At 31.4% G+C, this 20001-nt stretch overlaps 2 protein-coding genes across 2 annotated transcripts in view; both read right to left on the bottom strand.

Moving 5' to 3' along the window:
- Nucleotides 1-2521: 2521 nt before the first annotated feature.
- Nucleotides 2522-10723, bottom strand: LOC110020004 (V-type proton ATPase 16 kDa proteolipid subunit-like). Its single transcript, XM_020717943.1, has 3 exons — nt 10557-10723; nt 10189-10474; nt 2522-2872 (listed from the first exon to the last, which is right to left on the bottom strand). The coding sequence occupies exons 1-3, from the start codon at nt 10630-10632 to the stop codon at nt 2740-2742; spliced, it is 495 nt and encodes a 164-aa protein (XP_020573602.1). The 5' UTR covers nt 10633-10723; the 3' UTR covers nt 2522-2739.
- Nucleotides 10724-10907: 184 nt separating this feature from the next.
- Nucleotides 10908-20001, bottom strand: part of LOC110020074 (CBS domain-containing protein CBSCBSPB3-like) — a 19869-nt gene continuing 10775 nt past the window's right edge. The window contains exons 5-15 of the mRNA XM_020718045.1: nt 19741-19819; nt 19506-19619; nt 19091-19157; nt 17610-17715; nt 17209-17267; nt 16725-16834; nt 16515-16642; nt 15618-15703; nt 15439-15528; nt 13733-13771; nt 10908-11045 (exon numbers count right to left, since the gene is read on the bottom strand). Of these exons, the coding sequence (XP_020573704.1) occupies nt 10908-11045; nt 13733-13771; nt 15439-15528; nt 15618-15703; nt 16515-16642; nt 16725-16834; nt 17209-17267; nt 17610-17715; nt 19091-19157; nt 19506-19619; nt 19741-19819 (1016 nt within the window). The remainder of the gene's footprint in view (nt 11046-13732; nt 13772-15438; nt 15529-15617; nt 15704-16514; nt 16643-16724; nt 16835-17208; nt 17268-17609; nt 17716-19090; nt 19158-19505; nt 19620-19740; nt 19820-20001) is intronic.

Below are 20001 nucleotides of genomic sequence, written 5' to 3' on the forward strand. Positions count from 1 at the left end.
ATATTTATGTATTTATCAAAAAAAATGTCTTTAAATTTTATTGCTCTTGTAATTATAGAAAGTTAGGTTGTCTTGTGAAATATCAATAATGACCTTGACATAATGAGCTCATTTGTTGTCATTTGTTTATGGGTAGTCTGAAGACGATCAGGCCATCATTTGTTTAGAATGGCGAGATTGTTGTCATGGCGAATATCCCTCATTTCATGTGATCAACCTGCCTTGTTTCGAACAGTTGATTTGATATCCTACCGTCGACTTACAACTGACTCATTCCATATGTCAGATTTGACCTCTTGAGATGTGTCTTGCTCTAAGAAAACCAAAAAATTAGATTTTAAAAAACATCAATATTTAATAGATATAAAAAAAATTTATTTTGTGAAATTTAAGCTAGTTCATATCTATTTTTAAATGACATCATGCAACCAAATAGCCCCCTAAGAGCTAATGAGATAATTACTAACTATTTAAATTGGATTTATTTTAATTTTTAAATTTTCATTCATTGAAGTAATCAAGTATAAATCAATCAACTTCTTTTTCTTTGGATAAATTATGGCCAAAAAAAAATAATCAGATGAGATATTTTGGACACAATATCACATTAAGTAAACCAAAATTGAAGGATTATTTCTTTCAATTAACAATATGACTAAATTAATTCAGATTTGATTCTTAATTAAAAGGCTAAATTTAATGCCCAATAAATTCTAAATTAAAATAAATATAGCCGACAAAATTCGCCGTTATGTGAAACGAGAGGGAAACGAGTTTGAGGAATCGGTTTATTTTGACCCGGTCTAGTTGACGTGAGTCGATTTAAAAGGGTCGAATGAGTGCGTTGGGCGAATCTCATTCGTCCGATTCGATGTGACCAGAATCGTACGGTTGAGCATTGTTAGGTAGCCTATCGCGGTTGTTTCTGACAAATTTGCAGTTTAATAATTAATTTAAGTCATCCGGTTTGGACCATTGAGGCTGAATTGTGATGCTGTGGATTCAAGCGACCGTGTTGTTTGACCAGAAGGAATTGGGGGCATTTACATACACACCATCTAATCTCTATTTATTTACATATCTAGCCCCTAAATTTTAACTTTTACATTTATATCATCCAAATTTTTAACATTAACGTGAAAAATAGTCATATTTTAACTTTTAAAAGGTAAAATGTACATTTGCAATGCATGGTTAAGAGTGAATATATGAAAATTGAAATTTTTAGTGTTGCATAGAGAAATACATAAGGATTGAGTTGTATGTATGTAAAACCTCTTAGGGTCTGTTTGGGGCAGCTGCAACTTATTGATCTGATAAAAAATAATCCGCTGATAAGCTAGGCACGGTGGCTATTACAATTTTTTTTTTTTTGGAAAAGTTTCAGATCACTGTCAATAAGCTGTCACCGCACCTAGATAGGTGCGGTGTGAAAACACCGTTTTCTGTGTTTTGAAAACGCATAAGCTGCTAAAACATAGTTTACCCAAACAGATCAGGTGCGACCGCACCATAAGCTGCCCAAACGGGCCCTTAATTTTACATGCAAAGTAGCAACCGCACCATAAACTGCCCAAACGGGCCCTTAATTTTACATGCAAAGTAGATTAAATTTAAGAAAATAAAAGAAAGTTTTAAAATTTAAAGCAAATTTAATATTGATAAATAAAAATAAATATAATACATAAATGATTAATGATTAATGTTATGAACTTCTAGGAAAAGAGAACCCAAGTGCTCTAATATGACCTAAGATCAAAATAATCAGCAAGAGGGCAAGAGCAAAGTGGCCACAGCACCAAGTCATACGTCCATGCACAAAGGTCCCTAAAAAAGTAATATATTCCTATATCCATTTAGATCAAATTAACCGAGTCAATTGAGCTAAAAAAAAAACCGCATTAACTCGAACAGCTCTCAAACTTCAGGTTGCTTAGGATATATCTAGAGTTTTCCAAGAAGTCATCCATGCAAATCGCTCGAAAAATTACTACCATTCGGCACGAGCCCAAGTAAAATCTTTCAATGACACCCAATCTCAGGGTACGAAAAAGTTGTAGTTAGTAGCGAATAAAACTATCGGTTCAACTCACCTTCTCTGATAAAGGTCTGTTGAAGTCCTTGATAATGACTCGAACTCGCAAAGCATTGAGACGCAATGCACCTTTTTCCCCTTCACTATCTTTATTCGCGATGTTATTCAAAGTAAGATTCATTCTATGTCCATCACATCTAATCCAGCACAGCATATAGGAAAACAATACTTAAATCATTAAAAAAAATGGGTCATTTACATAAATAGCGCACAATTCTTATGTATTTACGTATCTCAAACCAAAACTTTTATATTTACACATCCAACGTCAAAATCTTTAATATCAAATAAAAAAATAGCACAATTATCAAATTTTAAAAGTAAGCTCCACCTTTCACGCATAGGCTTAAAGCACCAAAGTGTATGTAAATATCAAAGTTTAGGCACGAGAAATGTAAATAAATAAAGAATTGTGAGTTGCATATATAAATTTCCCTGAAAAAAAACATGCCAACCAACTATATTCACTCATGAACTAATAATACCAAAGGTAAGCAATCCATGGGACAAATCATTAGACATTAATGAGTATGATCATTAATGTCTTAAATACAATCATAAATGGAATCAAAAAGCTAAATTAAAAACTCCAGCCATGATTAACATTACAAAGAGCCATGAAGAAGGAAGAGCAGGAGTTAATCTTAGTCTGCGCGAGATTGACCTGCTCGAGAAGAGAGAATGATGCCGACAATTAGACCGTAAAGAGCGAGCGCTTCAGCAAAAATAAGAATCAGAATCATTCCCACAAACAGCTTTGGTTGCTGAGCATTGGCCCTGTCAGTGGATAAATAATCACAATCATAATCACAATCATATGAAGCTATCCATATTACATAACAAATAGTATAATTACATCTGCATTCATGTTTTACAAATAGGGAAATAACACAATGTTCAAAAACATTTGAAAAATAAATAGAAGTGCAAAAATTATGCACATAACACCAAAAATTTTATCATTTACAAACTGAACTATCGAACTCATGCATTTGTAATGATAAAATCATTGAGAATTTGATGAAAGAGAAAAATTAAAGTCGAGGTTTTGCTGTGTTTTTTTTAGATTTGGATGGTATTATTATAAATGGGGGTATTTAAGTGTTAATTTGATAAACAAGCAAAATCCATGTTATGTATGTAATTGTACTGGTTGTTGATCACCTTAACAGCTTGGTTATTAACAGACCATATATATCAACTACAATGGGCCAAAATAAGGTCTGAACAAACAATTTCTGCTTACAACCCAAATACTTGCAAGTACTTGGTGATAGATTAATTAATAAATAAAAAAATTTCGTCAGAAATAATAAAATTCAAGGACTGAATTAGATTAGATGTAATTTCAAGATTACAAAATTCCTTAAAAATAACTTTTTCAAATCACATCGTATCATTATTTAAAATAAACTGCTACTTATAATAATTATAATACTCAAATCTTTCATATCACATCAAAAAGATCACTGTTACTCACTTTTACAAAATAAATACTCATTTTCATGTATACATAAAATATTAAAAAGAAAAAGGTTTCTATTTACATACATACCACTCAATTCCTACGTACAAAAACTTCAATTTTTACATGCATGCAACCTTACTTATTGCATAAAAAGTTATATTTCACCTTTTAGGAGTTAAAATGGTGGTAAATTTTGTGATGTGAAATGAAAATTTTGGGTGATATAAATGTAAAAAAGTAATATTTAGGTGTTAGTCACTTAGTTGGGTGGCATGTATGTAAATACCCCTTGATTTTATTTTCCTTAAAAGAGAACTATGTATTGCTTCAAGTTGGGCTGAAACAAATCATATCCACGTCATTAGAAAGTTGACTCTACATAATAGAGACCGAAATAAAAAATTGTACCCTATCGAAAACACCAGTGATCACTTCACAGTGATAATCCGCTCTACCCAATCCACTCAAAGACGACAACAACAACAAGAAGCCTTTATCTCACTAAGTGGGGTCGGCTACATGAATCCTTCGTCTCCATTGCGTCCTATTTAGTGTCATATTTTCATTTAATTTTAATAAAATAAAATCATTTTTTATACAATATGCTCATGTCTTTTTAGGTCTATCTCTGCATAAATTGAATCTAAAACATCTGCTCTCCTAACATGATCATTAGATGGTCATCGTTTAACGTGATCAAACCATCTAAGATGACTCTCTAATTTTGTCTATGTCTTTTTAGGTCTATCTCTAAACATCTGCTCTCCTAACATGATCATTAGATGGTTATCGTTTAACATGATCAAACCATCTAAGATGACTCTCTAATTTTGTCAGTCATTGGAGCTACACCAACTCTATCACGGATATATATTCATTTCCCATTTTGTCTCAAAGTGTCAAGCCACTCATCCACCTAAGCTTTCTCATCTCAGCAACGATTAACTTTGCTTTATGCTTCTCTTTTAAAGGCCAACATTCTGCACCACAGAGAATTGCAGGTCTCACCACCATCTTATAAAATTTTCCTTTCAGTCTAAGCGGTACTTTTCTATCACACAATAGGTCTGATGCATTCCTCTACTTCAACCAAACAGCTTGAATTCTACTAATACCACCCCCCCATCTACAACACCATCACAGACCCGAGATATCTAAAACGTTCAAACCTTTTAATGATTTGATCACCCATAGTTACAACTCTGTCACAAGGCTATTACACTAGGCTACTTCTACTAAAATTACATTTCATGCGTTCAGTTTTAGTTCTACTCAAACGAAGGCCTTTAGACTCCAATGCAGACCTCAATAATTCAAGTTTTTCCCAAACTTTTTCTCTAGTCTTATCCACAAGAAGGATATTATCAGTGAAAAGCATACATCAAGGTACATCCTTCAGCAAAACATCCAGTAAGAGCATCCATGACTAAAGCAAAAAGATATGGCCTTAAAGTCAATCCCTGATGTAATCCACTGAAAAAGGAAAATATTCGGTCAATCCTCCTTCAATTCGAACACAAGTAACTGTCCTAGTATACATATCTTTAATGACTTGAATATAATTCAGATCAACACATTTCTTCTCTAGAACTCTCCAAAAGACTTCGCTTGGAACCTTATCATAAGCTTTTTCTAAATCAATAAAAATCATATGTAGATCCTCCTTATTCTCTTTGTACTTGTCCATTAAACCTCTCAATAATTGTGTAGCTTCCATAATAGACCTGCTCGACATAAATCCAAACTGATTATGAGAATGTGTAGGTTCCATAATAGACCTGCCCGACATAAATCCAAACTGATTATGAGAAATCTTTGTAACACGGCTTAACATCTACTCAATTACCCTCTTTCATAATTTTAAAGTATGACAAATCAACTTAATTCCTTTATAATTTGCACACTGTTGTGCATCCCCTTAATTTTTAAAAATGGGTCCAAAATACTCTTCATCCACTCCTCAAAAATCTATTTAATTTTTAAAATAATATTAAAGAGTTTCACAAGTTAAGAAACTTTCAAATCTCCTAAATATTTTCAAACTTCAACAAGAAACTTTCAAATCTTCTAAATATTTTCAAACTTCAATTGGGATCCAATCCTCTCAAAGACACATAAGGAAAAAAATTATTATCACATAACACACTCCAATTAATGGTAGGAGATCAATAATAACAAGCAATTCATATGCAAGGAAGATGGTAATACTATCAATAATAATTTGTAATATAAATTTATCAGGAGTACATTATTTATGATTATTGTAAATGTGGTCTCCATTATTGGCATCATTAGACAACGATGGTGACAAGCAACATTTTATAGAAAATGATGTATTTAATTTACTCAAATATAGCTAATTCCAAATACATTAAAATTAAACTAGAGAGTGAATTTTAAATACAGTGCAAACTTTCAAATGCACATAGATTTAAACAACATTAGGTTCTCTTCCAACAAAGCACCTGGATTTTAAAACTCAAGTAAAAGTAATGCAATGCACTCATTTTATTGCAATCAAACAACCCTAAATTATTTATCTACTTATTGCTATCTTATATTCAATATATAACATTCCCACCACCCCACTAATATAATCAATTTTGAAGCTATGCTTCATAGCATTGCAAGGTATAAATTAGGGGTGTAAGTAAGTCAAGACGACTCATGCGCCGACTCGAGCTCGACTTGATAAGTGGCTCGTGAACTGAGCTCGATGACCATACGAGCCAAGCTCAATCCACGACTACACTCATTAGAACCACGACTACACTCATTAGCTCATGAGTCGGCTTGTTTAAAAAAATATTAATATAAAATATACTTAAAATATATAAAATTTCAAGACTTTATCTCTAAGATACTAAAAATATTAAAAATAATAATATTTTGTATTGTATATTAGGTGATTTTAAACTATTTCTATACTAATTGTTCATTTTTTTGTCATCTTATTATAAAGTTATCTTAAATTAATATTATTTTTACTCATTTATATTAAACAAGTCAGCTCGCGAGACTGCTCAAACTAGTAGACTTAAGCTCGAGCTTGAGCTCGAACTAAATAAAATTAACCAAGCTCAAGCCGAGGGTGGCTCCAGCTCAACTCGTTTACACCCCTAGTATCAATCTTTACATTTTAATTTCTAACATTTTCAATTCGTCAAAACCTTTTTACTTCCAACATCTAGATCCATATGGCATATAACATAGCTCATAACTCTAAAAATTATAGTCCCATATATATCCCAATAATTTTGAGTAGTAGATAAAAGTTATTTAAGCATATCAAATCAAACTCTCTTTTTTTGTGTAATATGGGTAGATCAATCACTACCACTAATGTTGCATAGCATATGCTCATTCTTCATTTTACTAATCCCAACCATTTTTTTAAAATATTTTTTCATTATTTTATCTTTATTCTTATCTCAATAGAAATTTCATTGATTAAAAACACAACCTAGACACACAAAAAAAAAAATACAAATACTAAATTTTAACCTAAGTTTAACGTATATTTGATATGTTTTCTTTTAAATTTGTACCACATCAATTCTTTCGGTATTGGATCAATTCAAATCTTAATAGGATCAATCTATATTACACCTCCTTGTCCAATTTAATATGCTTTTACAAAAATATTTTTTTGTCCAAACTCTTATTTATTTATTTATCAAAATAATATGTTCATCTTTCCTTTATATCTTTAACAAATATATTAATATCATCAATATCATTGATTTTAATAAATCAAATATTATCAAAATTTCGAAACTTTGTATCCTCTATAATAAGCATTTCATTTGTCTCTTAATATACTTTTTAATATCTACTCTATTATATAAATCATTAAAAGTAATGGGCTTTTACATCGCTGAGTTGCCCTCAACCACCTTTGAAAAGACTATTGCATTCATTATAATTATAATAAGTTCTAATAGTGTTTATTATTTAACTGCTCAAATAATTTTTTCTTTTATAAATCTCTTACAGTTCCTCAATCCACAACAATTTTCTTACCTATATAAGAATTATTTTAACATTATCCTAAAAATTCTACAATTTATAATAGAATTGTCCATCTTATCATTCAGCAAGTTTCTCAATTGTATAAAATATGTTCTGCCTCTATTACTGACTTCTCAAATTACAAGTTCCATCATTTTATTCAAGTATATTTATTTCTTTCAATTATTTTCTTTATGCTCCGAAGAAACACATTCATGACTAATCCTCTATATTGCTTGGTTAAATTTTCTCTTGCAAACACATAGCAGCTTTTGAAAACGATTTTTCTTTCCTTTTATTTATAAAGAATTCTATTTTAGTTTAGGCACACTACCCTTAAAACTAACAAATTATTCTATTTTTCTTAAAATATATATTCTTTATCAAGGATACCTTCTTCCATCTCATTTCAAGACTTAATATCCTCTAAGAATCCAATTCCTTCTTCATAAGTAAGCCATTAAATTCATTTCTTTACAAAATTGATTGCTTAAACTATCTTCCAATCAATTGAGGAGTACAAGCATTAACTAGATTCATCATTTACTGATAGGTAATTAACTTAATAGCAATCATCCAATCAATAATCAGATTTACCTCAACAATTTTGTACTTTAATAGCCCTACCACATCCCTATTGATAAATCTCCCTTAAATAACATAACATATAGCATTTCTAAATGTCCCTATTTTTCTCCCCTTCTCTTTTAATTTCTTTGAAACAAGTGACGTTGGTTCTTAATACTCATAATCTTTGTATCCGCTAAATATCCTATTTGCTCATTCAAAGTTCTCAAATTCAATAAAGCATATCTAATTTAAGGCCGAGCCAACGCTTGCCAATTTTTCCCATTTTCATCAAAATTGGTTAAGTTGTTGTGTTGCACATGTGGGTGAGATCCTAACTAGGGATGTAAACGAGCCGAGCTTGAGCGAGCCCAAGCTCAGCTTGTCTTCAGCTCATTTATATATCAAGCTCAAAAAATTTGTTCGTGTTCGGCTCATTTGCTCAGCGAGCCAAACACGAGCTGTTCATAAAAACCGAGAAGTTTTGACAGCCCAAATTATATAGTTGTAAGTTGTTAAGAAAGAAGTGAGACATAAATCTTATCATTTATATTAAAATATTCATTTAAATAAAAAATAATATAATTTTATATTATATTTTAATTAATAATTTTAATTAATATAAATCTTTGTACCATTTAGTCAAATAAATTATTTAAAACTAATACTCATGAAATATATTGGAGCTATCAGAGCTACAAAATTTGATATTTGTTAATCAGCTTGATGTCATTTGAAGTTTTATCATCAACCTCAAGAGATTATTGGAAACTTATGCTATCCATCCTTAAAAGAATTCTCCAATTACATGATAATGAATTCATTATTTTTAGAGATTCTAGATAATAAAAAAATAAGCTTTTGTATATCAAATTATCTATTGATTCCACAATATACATATAGGGCTGTCAAAAAAGCTAGTTGTTCGCAAACAAATTGTGTTTGGAGCGTTAAGTAACTTGTGTTCAGCACGTTCGTTAAGTAAATGAGCTGAACTCAAACAATTTTTTTAAACTTGAATTATAAATGAGCCGAATACAAACAACTCTTTGTTCACTTGTGTTCAGCTCTTTTTAGCTCGAAATAAAAAAAATTATATAATTATTTATATAATAATATATTATATATATTTATATCTACGTTTAGTTCGTAACAGCTCATGTGATAATGTGATTATCTGTCTTCTTTTGCATGGTCTTAGTTTAGATTCGAATCTAACACTCTACATCTATTTTTTCCACTTAATTTTAACGAGCCCATTTCGAGCCAAACACAGGCCGAACACGCTGTTCACAAGCCAATTTCGAACAAGAGCCGATTTCGAACTCAAGCAATTTCGGACGAGCCAAGTCTAAGCTCGCTCAAGCTCTGCTCGTTATGAGGTCGCTCAAGCTCTGCTCGTTTACAGCCCTATATACGCTGAGGCCGCTCAAGCTCTGCTCGTTTACAGCCCTATATAAGTCATCTCAATTTCTCATAAACACAAAATTTACCTTGATTGACCCACTTGAGTTGATTGCACAATGCCTAGTTCCGACATAACTTTTTATTTCAATAATTTCTTTTCATATTAGGTTCTTCTTCTTCTTCTTCTCTTTTACAGCTACTATGTGATCCATCACACCATCTCTTAAGTTTAGGCACTCTCTTTGCTAGCATAAAGCCCTATCAAACTGTTCTTAAGATTTAATGAAGGCAAAACTTCATATTCTCTTCCTCGATCAATGAGCGCAGTATCAACTATCAACAGAAAGAGTTTGGAAATGGCAAAGATTTCATAATTCAGAATCCGACGGAAGGCTAGATTCCGAATAGACAAGGAGCTTCTATTGAGACAAGACAATGACATATTATAGAATGATATTCGAATTACTCAAGTTTTGGAGGGTTTATTGCGGACTCGGTCAGTTCATCGTGGTCCACGTAAGTTCGTGCAGAGAACAAAAAAGCCAAGAAAAAAACCAGAAACACAATGATAATTTATAGAATCCCAAATCAACAGCCAACCATTTCAGATCCAATAAAAAAAAAAGATCGAGAAAATTACCGCACACCAGCATCACCAACGATCCCAATGGCCATTCCAGCGGACAATCCAGCGAGACCGCAGGCAAGGCCGGAAGAGAGGTGAGCATATCCATCAAAGAGGTAATACGATTTTGCCTTGGGATTTATTCCCGTGCTGATAATAACCGCAATGATCAAACCGTAGATCCCGAGAACTCCGGCCATAACAACTGGGACGATCGACTTCATGACAAGCTCCGGCCGCATCACTCCCATCGAGGCCACGCCGACGCCGCTCTTCGCAGTCCCATATGCCGCCCCCATGCCTGAAAACAAAGATCTCCACCATAAAAACCAAAGGGGCTTCGAATCTAGAGACGAAAGGGGGTTGGGCAGGAGAGAGCTTACAGGAGAATACGAGCGCCGCCGCAGCGCCGAGAAAGCCGAAGAAGGGAGCAGTTTCATCGCCGGCAAAACCCGCCATTATCGAAAATGAAACCCTATCCAGACGTGTCTAATGGATCTAATGCCTCTTTTATCTCATCACTCATTTCCTCATAAGAACGAGAAAAACTTACATCCGGTCACCCCCCACGTTCTCATGCACGTTAGCACCGAGTGCATAAGTGCCCCTCAATTCCTATCTATTTACATATCCAATACCTAAACTTCAATTTTTATTTTCACCCAACATTATCGGGGTGTTTAGCAGCATACTTTTAACATGATTTAGGCTCTATTTTATGCAGCTGCAATTTTTCAGTTTTTCAGCTGCAACTGTGCTGCCCCAGGAAGCTGCTGTTGAGAAGCTGACTGTTTATTTGTAGCAGCTGTGTGAAAACAGCTTTGGAAAACAGCTTTGGGGCAGCTGTTTCTGAAAAAATGTTCATGTTGCCCCTGTTTGGTAAAATTGTTTAAAACATAACTGTAATAACGATATTTTTGATAATGTTATGAATTTAAAACGAAATTCAACTCTATGTTAATTAGAATTTATGCTCGGTCCATCTTCAAAATTTAATAAATCCTATAGAGAGACGGATTTAATGGATTTAACTTGTCATTGCTTGCAACCGTAGCTCTCCTCACGAGCTTGCCAGAAATCCTTATTTGATAAACCCTACTCAACTTAAATCAGACTATGCAGCCAAACGTCACCTCCATTAGTCCGTATGCATTAAAAAGATGTATTCCACTTAAATATAGTGGTATTTTTATATGATATCATAACTATGAATGTTTAAAATGTAAAAAAAGTAAAGTTCCTGTGTTAAATGTGTAAATAAATAAGAATTGTATTGTATGTATGTAAATGATTAATATATTTTTTTCCTATTGATTTTAAGCCTGATAATGGATGAGAAATTTGACTTTATATGTCTCATGATAAAGTCCTCTTAAGCTTATTTTGAATAAAAAACATTCTCATTTGTTTATAAATAGAATAAGAAGCCATTTTACTCTTCCTCTTTCCAACATATTCAACATCTTTAATGATCTTAATAGGATTTGTGATTCACCCACGAACAAGGACGGAACCAACTTTATATTTTAGGGGGGCAAAAATATAAAATATTTAAAAGATAAATTTATCAAAATTAAATAAATTGCATAAGAAAAAATTACTAAATATTTGCATTCTAATGCTTAAATAGCAATATTAAATATTTACATTATTTTTTTATTATATTTTGAACCAGCTTATTTTATTATATTAAATATCAAAATATTTTTATTATATTTTGAAATAAATTTATTATTGTTTGTATATGTAATTTAATGAGTACTTTAGTTTTTGTGATAACTATGAAGTGCATGTGACTTATCTAATACCTTATATTCAACAAAAAGCTTTAAATTATATGAGTTTCATTAAAAAAAGATTGCTTATTAATTATTTATTTATTAATTCAATATAATTATTTATCTTTTTGTAAATATTAGTTTATAGAATTATCAATTCTATTCAGATTTATTGTATTATAGCTCTTAAGTTGCAAATATATTGTGCCATGGCTATTAAACCGTTCTATAATGTGCTTAGCTCTTATATTGTAGTCTATTATATATATGGCTTATAGCCTTATAATCAAGGGGCAATTACGTACAAACTACCTTAAACCTGTTATTTACAAATTAACCAGACAATCCCAACACATATTTTTTGTTTTTATCGAATCTTAATAGTTTGACTGTGACACGCATAAATAAATAAATTTGACTTATTTAGAATAACTTTTTAACTATACCTTCTAAAACTATCGTTTTGGCCACAACTTTATTGATCTTGAATTTTTTGTGATTATGAATATCTTTTTACAACCAAAAATGCCTAAAATAGAAAGGGGCATTTATACTCAATCCCTATGTATTTACAAATGTAACTTCTAAACTTTATCTTTTACATTTATACCACCCAAATATTTCATAGCACATCAAAATTACCACCATTTTAACTTCTATGGCCTTAAATACACCTTCTCTTGCATATATTAGGCGGCTTGTAGGTAAAAGTTGAATTTGAATGGTTAGATATATAAATACATGAGAATTGAGTGGTATGTATGTAAATCTTCCTTTAAATAAACATATAACGAAATAGAACTGCAGTACCTTTCGGGAAAGTTTTTCTTTGGGCGACCAATATTTTTTGGGAGATTTATATAGATACCACATAATTCTATGCAATTATCCCATTTTCATGTAATTATCCCATTTTAATTGATCATAGAATTGGGTAGCATGTATGAAAATGCCCCATTTCTTAGATGAGCTTTTTTATTTTTTTTCTATGGGGCACTCACATACATACCACTCGATTCTTATGAATTTATGTATCTCACAACAAAACTTCAATTTTACATCCGCACCTCATATTTACATGCACAACACTCAATTCTTTCATATCACACAAAAAATAACACCAATTACCACTTTGTAATATTCAAATTCACATTTTCACGCATATAGATACAATGCCATGCATGCAAATATGAAAATTTCGGCATGAAATATGTAAAAATCCATAAGAATTAAGTGTTAGGTATAGAAAATTCTCTTTTATTTGAGCATATTTAATCACAAACACATACAGTCTAATTATTAGGTGCGAAGGGCGCACGCAGAGCTAATCACAGCCGCACATCGCGGCTATATGACAGTGGGACTGCGTGCGCCCTCCACACACAATAATCGCTCTTTTATTTGAGCATATTTAATCACAAACACATACATACCGTATATACGAAACCTTAACATTAAATCCACTTGATTGACACTCTTAACTCTCAATCAAAATATAAAGAAAAAAAAAATGTTTTTACATACCAATCATTCAAAATATTAAATATAACATTTTAACCACCCAAAACTTACTTATTTTCATTACAACTATTCTCCTAAACTCACTCAGAAAGTATTTTAATGAAAGTTTTGAGTGGTTCAAATGTTATATTCAATGTTTTGGACGATGACGATGATAACAATAACAATAATGATAAAACTTCGTTGATGACTAAATGGCGATATTTTAAAGCCTATAGTTCATGACGATGGAGCTTTTAGTTGAAAAAAAAAAAAACTACAGTATTGGTTGATTCGCTCGCAATATGCAATCTCAGAACCTGGAAAAAAAAAAAGCTGTAACGGTCAGTAATCTGCGGCTGTTTGTGTGAATAGTTAGTAGAATTATTGTATGAAAAAATAAAGGTAGATTTATATACCAGAATAAAGGGGCATTTACATATGTACCGTACAATTCTTATATATATATATATATATTTATATATCTAAAAAACTTTGAAGTTTACATGCATGACACTGAAAAGTTTAACACCGTGTCGAAAATATCATCATTAGTAATTAATTAGACATGCATGAGTTTATGACACTGAAGTGTCATAAGTGTAAATAAGAAACTTTCAGGTATTAGATATGTAAATACACAAGAATGATGTAGTACAGATGTAAACTTTTCGGTTGAAACATATGAGAGATGAATACTATATATTTTTCACATTCAAAAACGATAAAATAGTAGAACGTTTTACAAGAGATAGAAATCCTAATATAAGAAGAAAAGAAATTGGTCACTAGACACGTTAATGGAAAAGAATACGGTAAGAAATCTAACAAATAATTCCACAATAAAGAACGGCAACATACAAAGAATAAAGGACGATTTACACAAGTACCACCTTACACATGCATGAAAAGGTGTATTTCGCTTTTTAAAAGTTAAAATGATGGTATTTTGATGTATATGTAAATGCACCGGTATGAGAGTTCTGGGTGGTGTAAATGTAAAAAAGTTAATTTTAGGTGTTATATCTGTAAATACATAAAAATAGAGTGGTATGTATGTAAATGTCCCAATAATAAATCTATTCCCATACAGAGAAAATGGCTGGCGGACAACGGCTATAGGCATTAGAATGATTGCAGGAAGGAAACAGCTACCGGACAAACGACATTAACAGGAAAACAAATATTAGATTAGCAGATGAGTTTTCTTATTAGATCTGGTATGAGATTAGCAGATGAGTTTTCTTATTGAAACTGATTTAAAATAATAATAAAATATTTATTGGATTGATAATTTCCTTATTAAAACCAATTAAAAATAATTGAGGCTTATCCGGCCATAATTTATTAGTACGATTAATGGGTAAAAAAATTCCACTTTTTTTTTTTTTCTTGTAAGAAGTTAAGCAATACAAATTTTAACTTTGAATTAAAGAGTACAGAGACCATTATGGAAACCACGGCCTGTATCCTAGGAGCACCTCAGGGGATCAATAGAGGTATGGTATTATACATCTAAAGAGTAAAGAGGCTCAATTTTTTTAACATCAGTGCACGCTAATGCACAAGCTAAACAATTACATACATGAGAAATATTCGCTCAAGAAAGAGTGAAGCGTCAAAATAGTCTCATGACTATATACATCGGAACCATTTAGTCCCATGATATATAAAAGTGCCATATTAGTCCCCACATTGTTATAATATGGGCTGAAATAATCCAAAAAGAATCTTTTTAGCACCAATTAAAAAAGTCTGGTGACTAAATTGACATCTTTATAAACTCCGGGGCTAAATATGGCTCCCTTCAAACAGTCAAAAGACAATTTTGACACTTTTCTTGCTCGAGAAAGAATAATCAGCAAAAAATATTGAAGTCAAACAAGAAACATCTTGAATTTTGTCCCTTCTTTCATGTCATCATAAATGCCGAATGCATGACACATATAAGATTACCCCTAGAAATGATTGTGGAAGAAAAACTAACCTTCCAACCAGCTAATCTGGCTTGACTAACAGCTCCAACAAGATCCACATCTGCTGTTAGCAAAATTTTGTCATGTTCATCATCTTCGTACTGCACGAATTAAAACATCATTTTTTAAATAAAACTATCATTGATTAAGGACAGAAGGATGGACCGAGTAAATCAGAAGAAAATCACACCAGAAGTTGAATACATTCTTTATCTTTATTGCTAAGCCCTAATCTTTGTAATACGGCAGCAACAAGCTCAGCTAGACTCTCAGTACCTGGAAAAAAAAGACAGGCATTTATTGGAGACATTTATTGCACATAGGGCTGTAATTGAGTCGAGTTGAGTCTATCACCGATTGGACTTGGTTTGGTCGAATCACAAATTGTTCGCGTTCAGTTCGACCTTGAGAAGAGCTTTCACATATATGTTCATACTTGACTTGCTTAAATTTGAATGAGTTCTTAATTTTTTATATAAATTTCTTCATAAATTATTTTACATATCTAAATAAATAAGTAATTTAATTTAATTCAAATTAGCATTTACTAATTTATACCAAGTAAATAAAATAATATAAAAGTTATAAATAAGTTTTCTAGCAATCAAATAATATAAATGAGTACCAATAAACTAGTTCATTAAACTTATATGCAGATTGATATTAAATTATAATATTTTACTATTAAATATATAATTGAATTAGTTCTAAACAGTCAATTGTTATTTAAAGAATATCTCGTATAAATATATTATATTTAACAAGTTACTTGTTGAACAACAAATGAGTTTATTTGTGAACATTAATAAACGAGGTGGACTATATTCAAATTTGATTCATTTAACCTTTGATGTGAACATTAATAAACGAGTTGGACTATATTCAAATTTGATTCATTTAACCTTTGACGTTTAAAAAAAATTAAAATTTTTATTTATTTACTAATTTGAAAAAACAAGATTGAGTATTAATCAAGTCAAGTTTGAGTTGTTCATCAAGTGCATTGATCCATTTACAGCCTAAATTTTATTTGCACATCATGTGGAGATGTTACTGTACATTAAACTAGCAAGATTAACATACTGACCACAACTGAACCTATGCATTCGTCCCTTCTGGTCCTCGAACTTATAGGAGAATGAATTCCCAGCAACAGGTGGATAAAACGATCTTCCAGTTTCAGCGTACTCGGATGCCATCATGCCAGAAAGTTCACTGGAAATTGCTAGCGATGACAATTCATGGAATATAATGACTAATTAACATGAGGAGCATAGAAAAATAATCAAAATGAGACCTTTGAGTATCAAACTCCTCATCTGCTGGCTCAAGAGCAAGGGTAGAATCCCAAAACTTCTGCATCATTGTGTTTGCCATTTCATTTGCCGTATCAGAGCTTCCCTCAACCTTCAAGGACAATCCAAACAAAAAGGAATTTCCCATCAGATATGTTGCATTCATCTAAGTAAATGTCAAAACATTGCAGCCTTTTGATCTAATATGAAACAAAATTAATATAAGTTCACTTGTGTAACAAAAAGATTATCAATGACCCGTCAAAAACAAACCCTGCGATACAAAAATTTTCAATATTGGACCCATAAGTATTTATATAAGAATCAAGGGACACAAAAGATACTGAAAATAAACATTTTAAAGGTGAAGTTGCATGCATTTTGATAATCTTTAAGGAGTGAATTTTGAGGACAAACAGAGGAAATGGAAACTGCCAGCTCATGAATGTGTAAAGTGAATTTTCATGTATATGTTTGAATTCTCACCACGGAAATCGCAGCATGACTTATTTTCAAAACATCCAAGCAAGCCACAATCTGTCCCTCTATAGGTTAAATTGCAAGTCAAATGAGAGGAAAAAAGGGCGTGGCATTTACATACATAGCGCACAATGCTAATGTATTCACATATCTCACACATAAACTTTCATATTTACCCACATAGCACTCAAATTTTTAATATCACATCAAAAATAGCACTATTACCACATTTTAGAAGTGAAATGGACGTCTTCATGCATAGGTTTAAAACACCAAAGTACTATGTATGTAAATATGAAAGTTTAGGTGTGAGATGAGTGAATAAATTAGAAATATGTACTAGGTATGTAAATTTCCCAAAAATATAATCCCTTCGGTAAACAATAACCTTTTTTGTAAACAAATACCTCTATCTAATACCGGAAGGTGAAGAAATTTCCCATCATGCATCTTATGTAGAGCATCAAGAATTGTAGTGTCCAGAGTGGCACATTCTGGGTTTGCAGTCATGACCTGCAGTAATATTAGACAACCTTTGTCATAAGCAACAAAGTCAACCACAAAGAGAAATTAATCTTTAATGGAACCATAAACAAAAATTAACAATTCAAACTTTATCAAACCTTGTCCTTAAAATACAAGAAAGTTACATTACTACATATTAATTTAAAACTCATTTCAAAATCCAGCACAACCAGCTGATAACACAGCAAATAAATTATACTTACAATCTATTTCTACATTCTCCTAGAACTTTCATGGCAATATTTTTAATATAATTAGTCAGGATATACCACCATATCAAGTTTGGTTCAAGTATATGATTTCAATTTGCCTCTATAAAAAACTTATTCAAAATATTAACGACTACTCACCTTTGAAATCACTCCATCTTTTCACAAGTCAATAATTTTTTTTTCGATTGCTTTCTTTACACCTCTAAATTACAAATCAATAGCTACTGTGTGTTATAGCTTTTTCCTGAGATCTACCACCTTGAGCAAAAAACTTCACTTCTCTTCTAAATAAAAATAAAATATTTGTGAAATATCCTGAAAGCTTCACTTATAATAGTGACTAAATGCAGTTTTCACTTCCTAGACATCATTGCAAAATCATAAGCTATTGCAAGATTCATAATAGCTTCTCTCATAACATTGTCATCTCCTACTAAATATCGGCCATGCATTCTCCTGTTATATCCCACTTTACAAGAAGCTATATGTCCATCAAGTAAATACCAATATTTATCATTTTTTTCTCAATACAAGTGCAATAGTTCATCCATTACTTCTAAAAATTATATTTTAAACCATTTCCTGATGTAACTTAAGAAGCATAAGTACAAAAAAAAATTATTAAATCATCATAAATAGTTAACTTAATAGCAGTCGAAAATATCTCTAACCATATTAAACTTTATAATTTTAACTACTGACTCTTTATCCATTAGTGTATCTGGATCATTCTTACAGCTAATCTTGGCACCATACAGTAGCAAAATAGTAAACATGTATGCATTCAAAGTTGTGTGTAACTGTGCTGGTTAAAAAACAAAAAAATTAAACTAAACAAACGAAACAAAGTATTAAAAAAAAAACAAGCGCATTTATATGCATTAATGCATACCATCCAATTCTTATGTATTTACATATATAACAGCTACACTTCGATTTTTACATTTATAACACCCAAATCTTTTATATCACATCAAAATATTACAATTTTAACTTTTAAAATTAGAAATATATTTTTTCATGCATAGATAAGGAGGCATGTAAATGTATAAATTGAAGTTTATGTGTTGTATATGTAAATACATAAGAGTTGATTGGTATGCATGTAAATCTTTCAAAAAACAAACATTAAAACTCTGATGACTACTAACCTTCTCTACCAAAGTTAGTTCAGGAGAAAGGTTTTGTGCAACCACTCGCATGAGAACATCTTTTGATCTGAAAAGGTACAGTAGGGCAGTCATCAAAATAAGCTAAGGACTGTTTCAAATAATAAATCTTGGAGTTATTAAAAAGGGCATTTACATACAAACCATCCAATTCCTAGGTATTTACATATCTCACACCTAAACTTTACTTCTTACATTTATACCATCCAAATCTTTCACATCACATAAAAAATCTCACTATTTTAACTTTTAAAAAAAGAAATATACCATTTCATGCATAGGTAAGGTGGCATAAATGTAAAAAATTGATGTTTAGGTGTTAGATAAGGAAATAAATAGGCATTAAGTGGTATGTATGTAAATCTTCCTATTAAAAATTAAATCTGAAAGAGCATACGTAAGAATTCCCTGAGGCTTGCCTCCCGTAACAGCAATCACCGCATTCACTCGAAATTCACGCATCTTTTTGGTGGCAACATAAACAGGGTCAGAAGGAGATACAATTACAAATCTGCCAGTACAGATCATTGAAAGAATCAGTAACGGAAAGGCATTTTCTACATGGGTAATAAATTATTACTTTGGAACTAAATTGACAAAGGTCTAAACAGCTTTAAGATAAATGATTGTACTTGGAGTTCTCCGTGACGATAGTTGACAAAGAAGGCTTAAACATTCTTTCCCGAAGAGTTTCTATGAAAGCAGAAGGAGCTGCAACAAATTGAAAAATAAACTTAATATTAAATAAAAGAGCATTTACTACATATGTACCGCCTAACTCCTATGTATATACATATGCAATGCCTAAAACTTTATTTTTTACATTTTTACCACCCAAGTTTTTCATATCACATAAAAAATACCACCATTTTAACTTTTAAAAAGTGAAATAC

Source organism: Phalaenopsis equestris, unplaced genomic scaffold (genome assembly GCF_001263595.1).
Source record: "Phalaenopsis equestris unplaced genomic scaffold, ASM126359v1 Scaffold000090, whole genome shotgun sequence".
In the NCBI taxonomy this organism is placed as follows: Eukaryota; Viridiplantae; Streptophyta; class Magnoliopsida; order Asparagales; family Orchidaceae; genus Phalaenopsis; species Phalaenopsis equestris.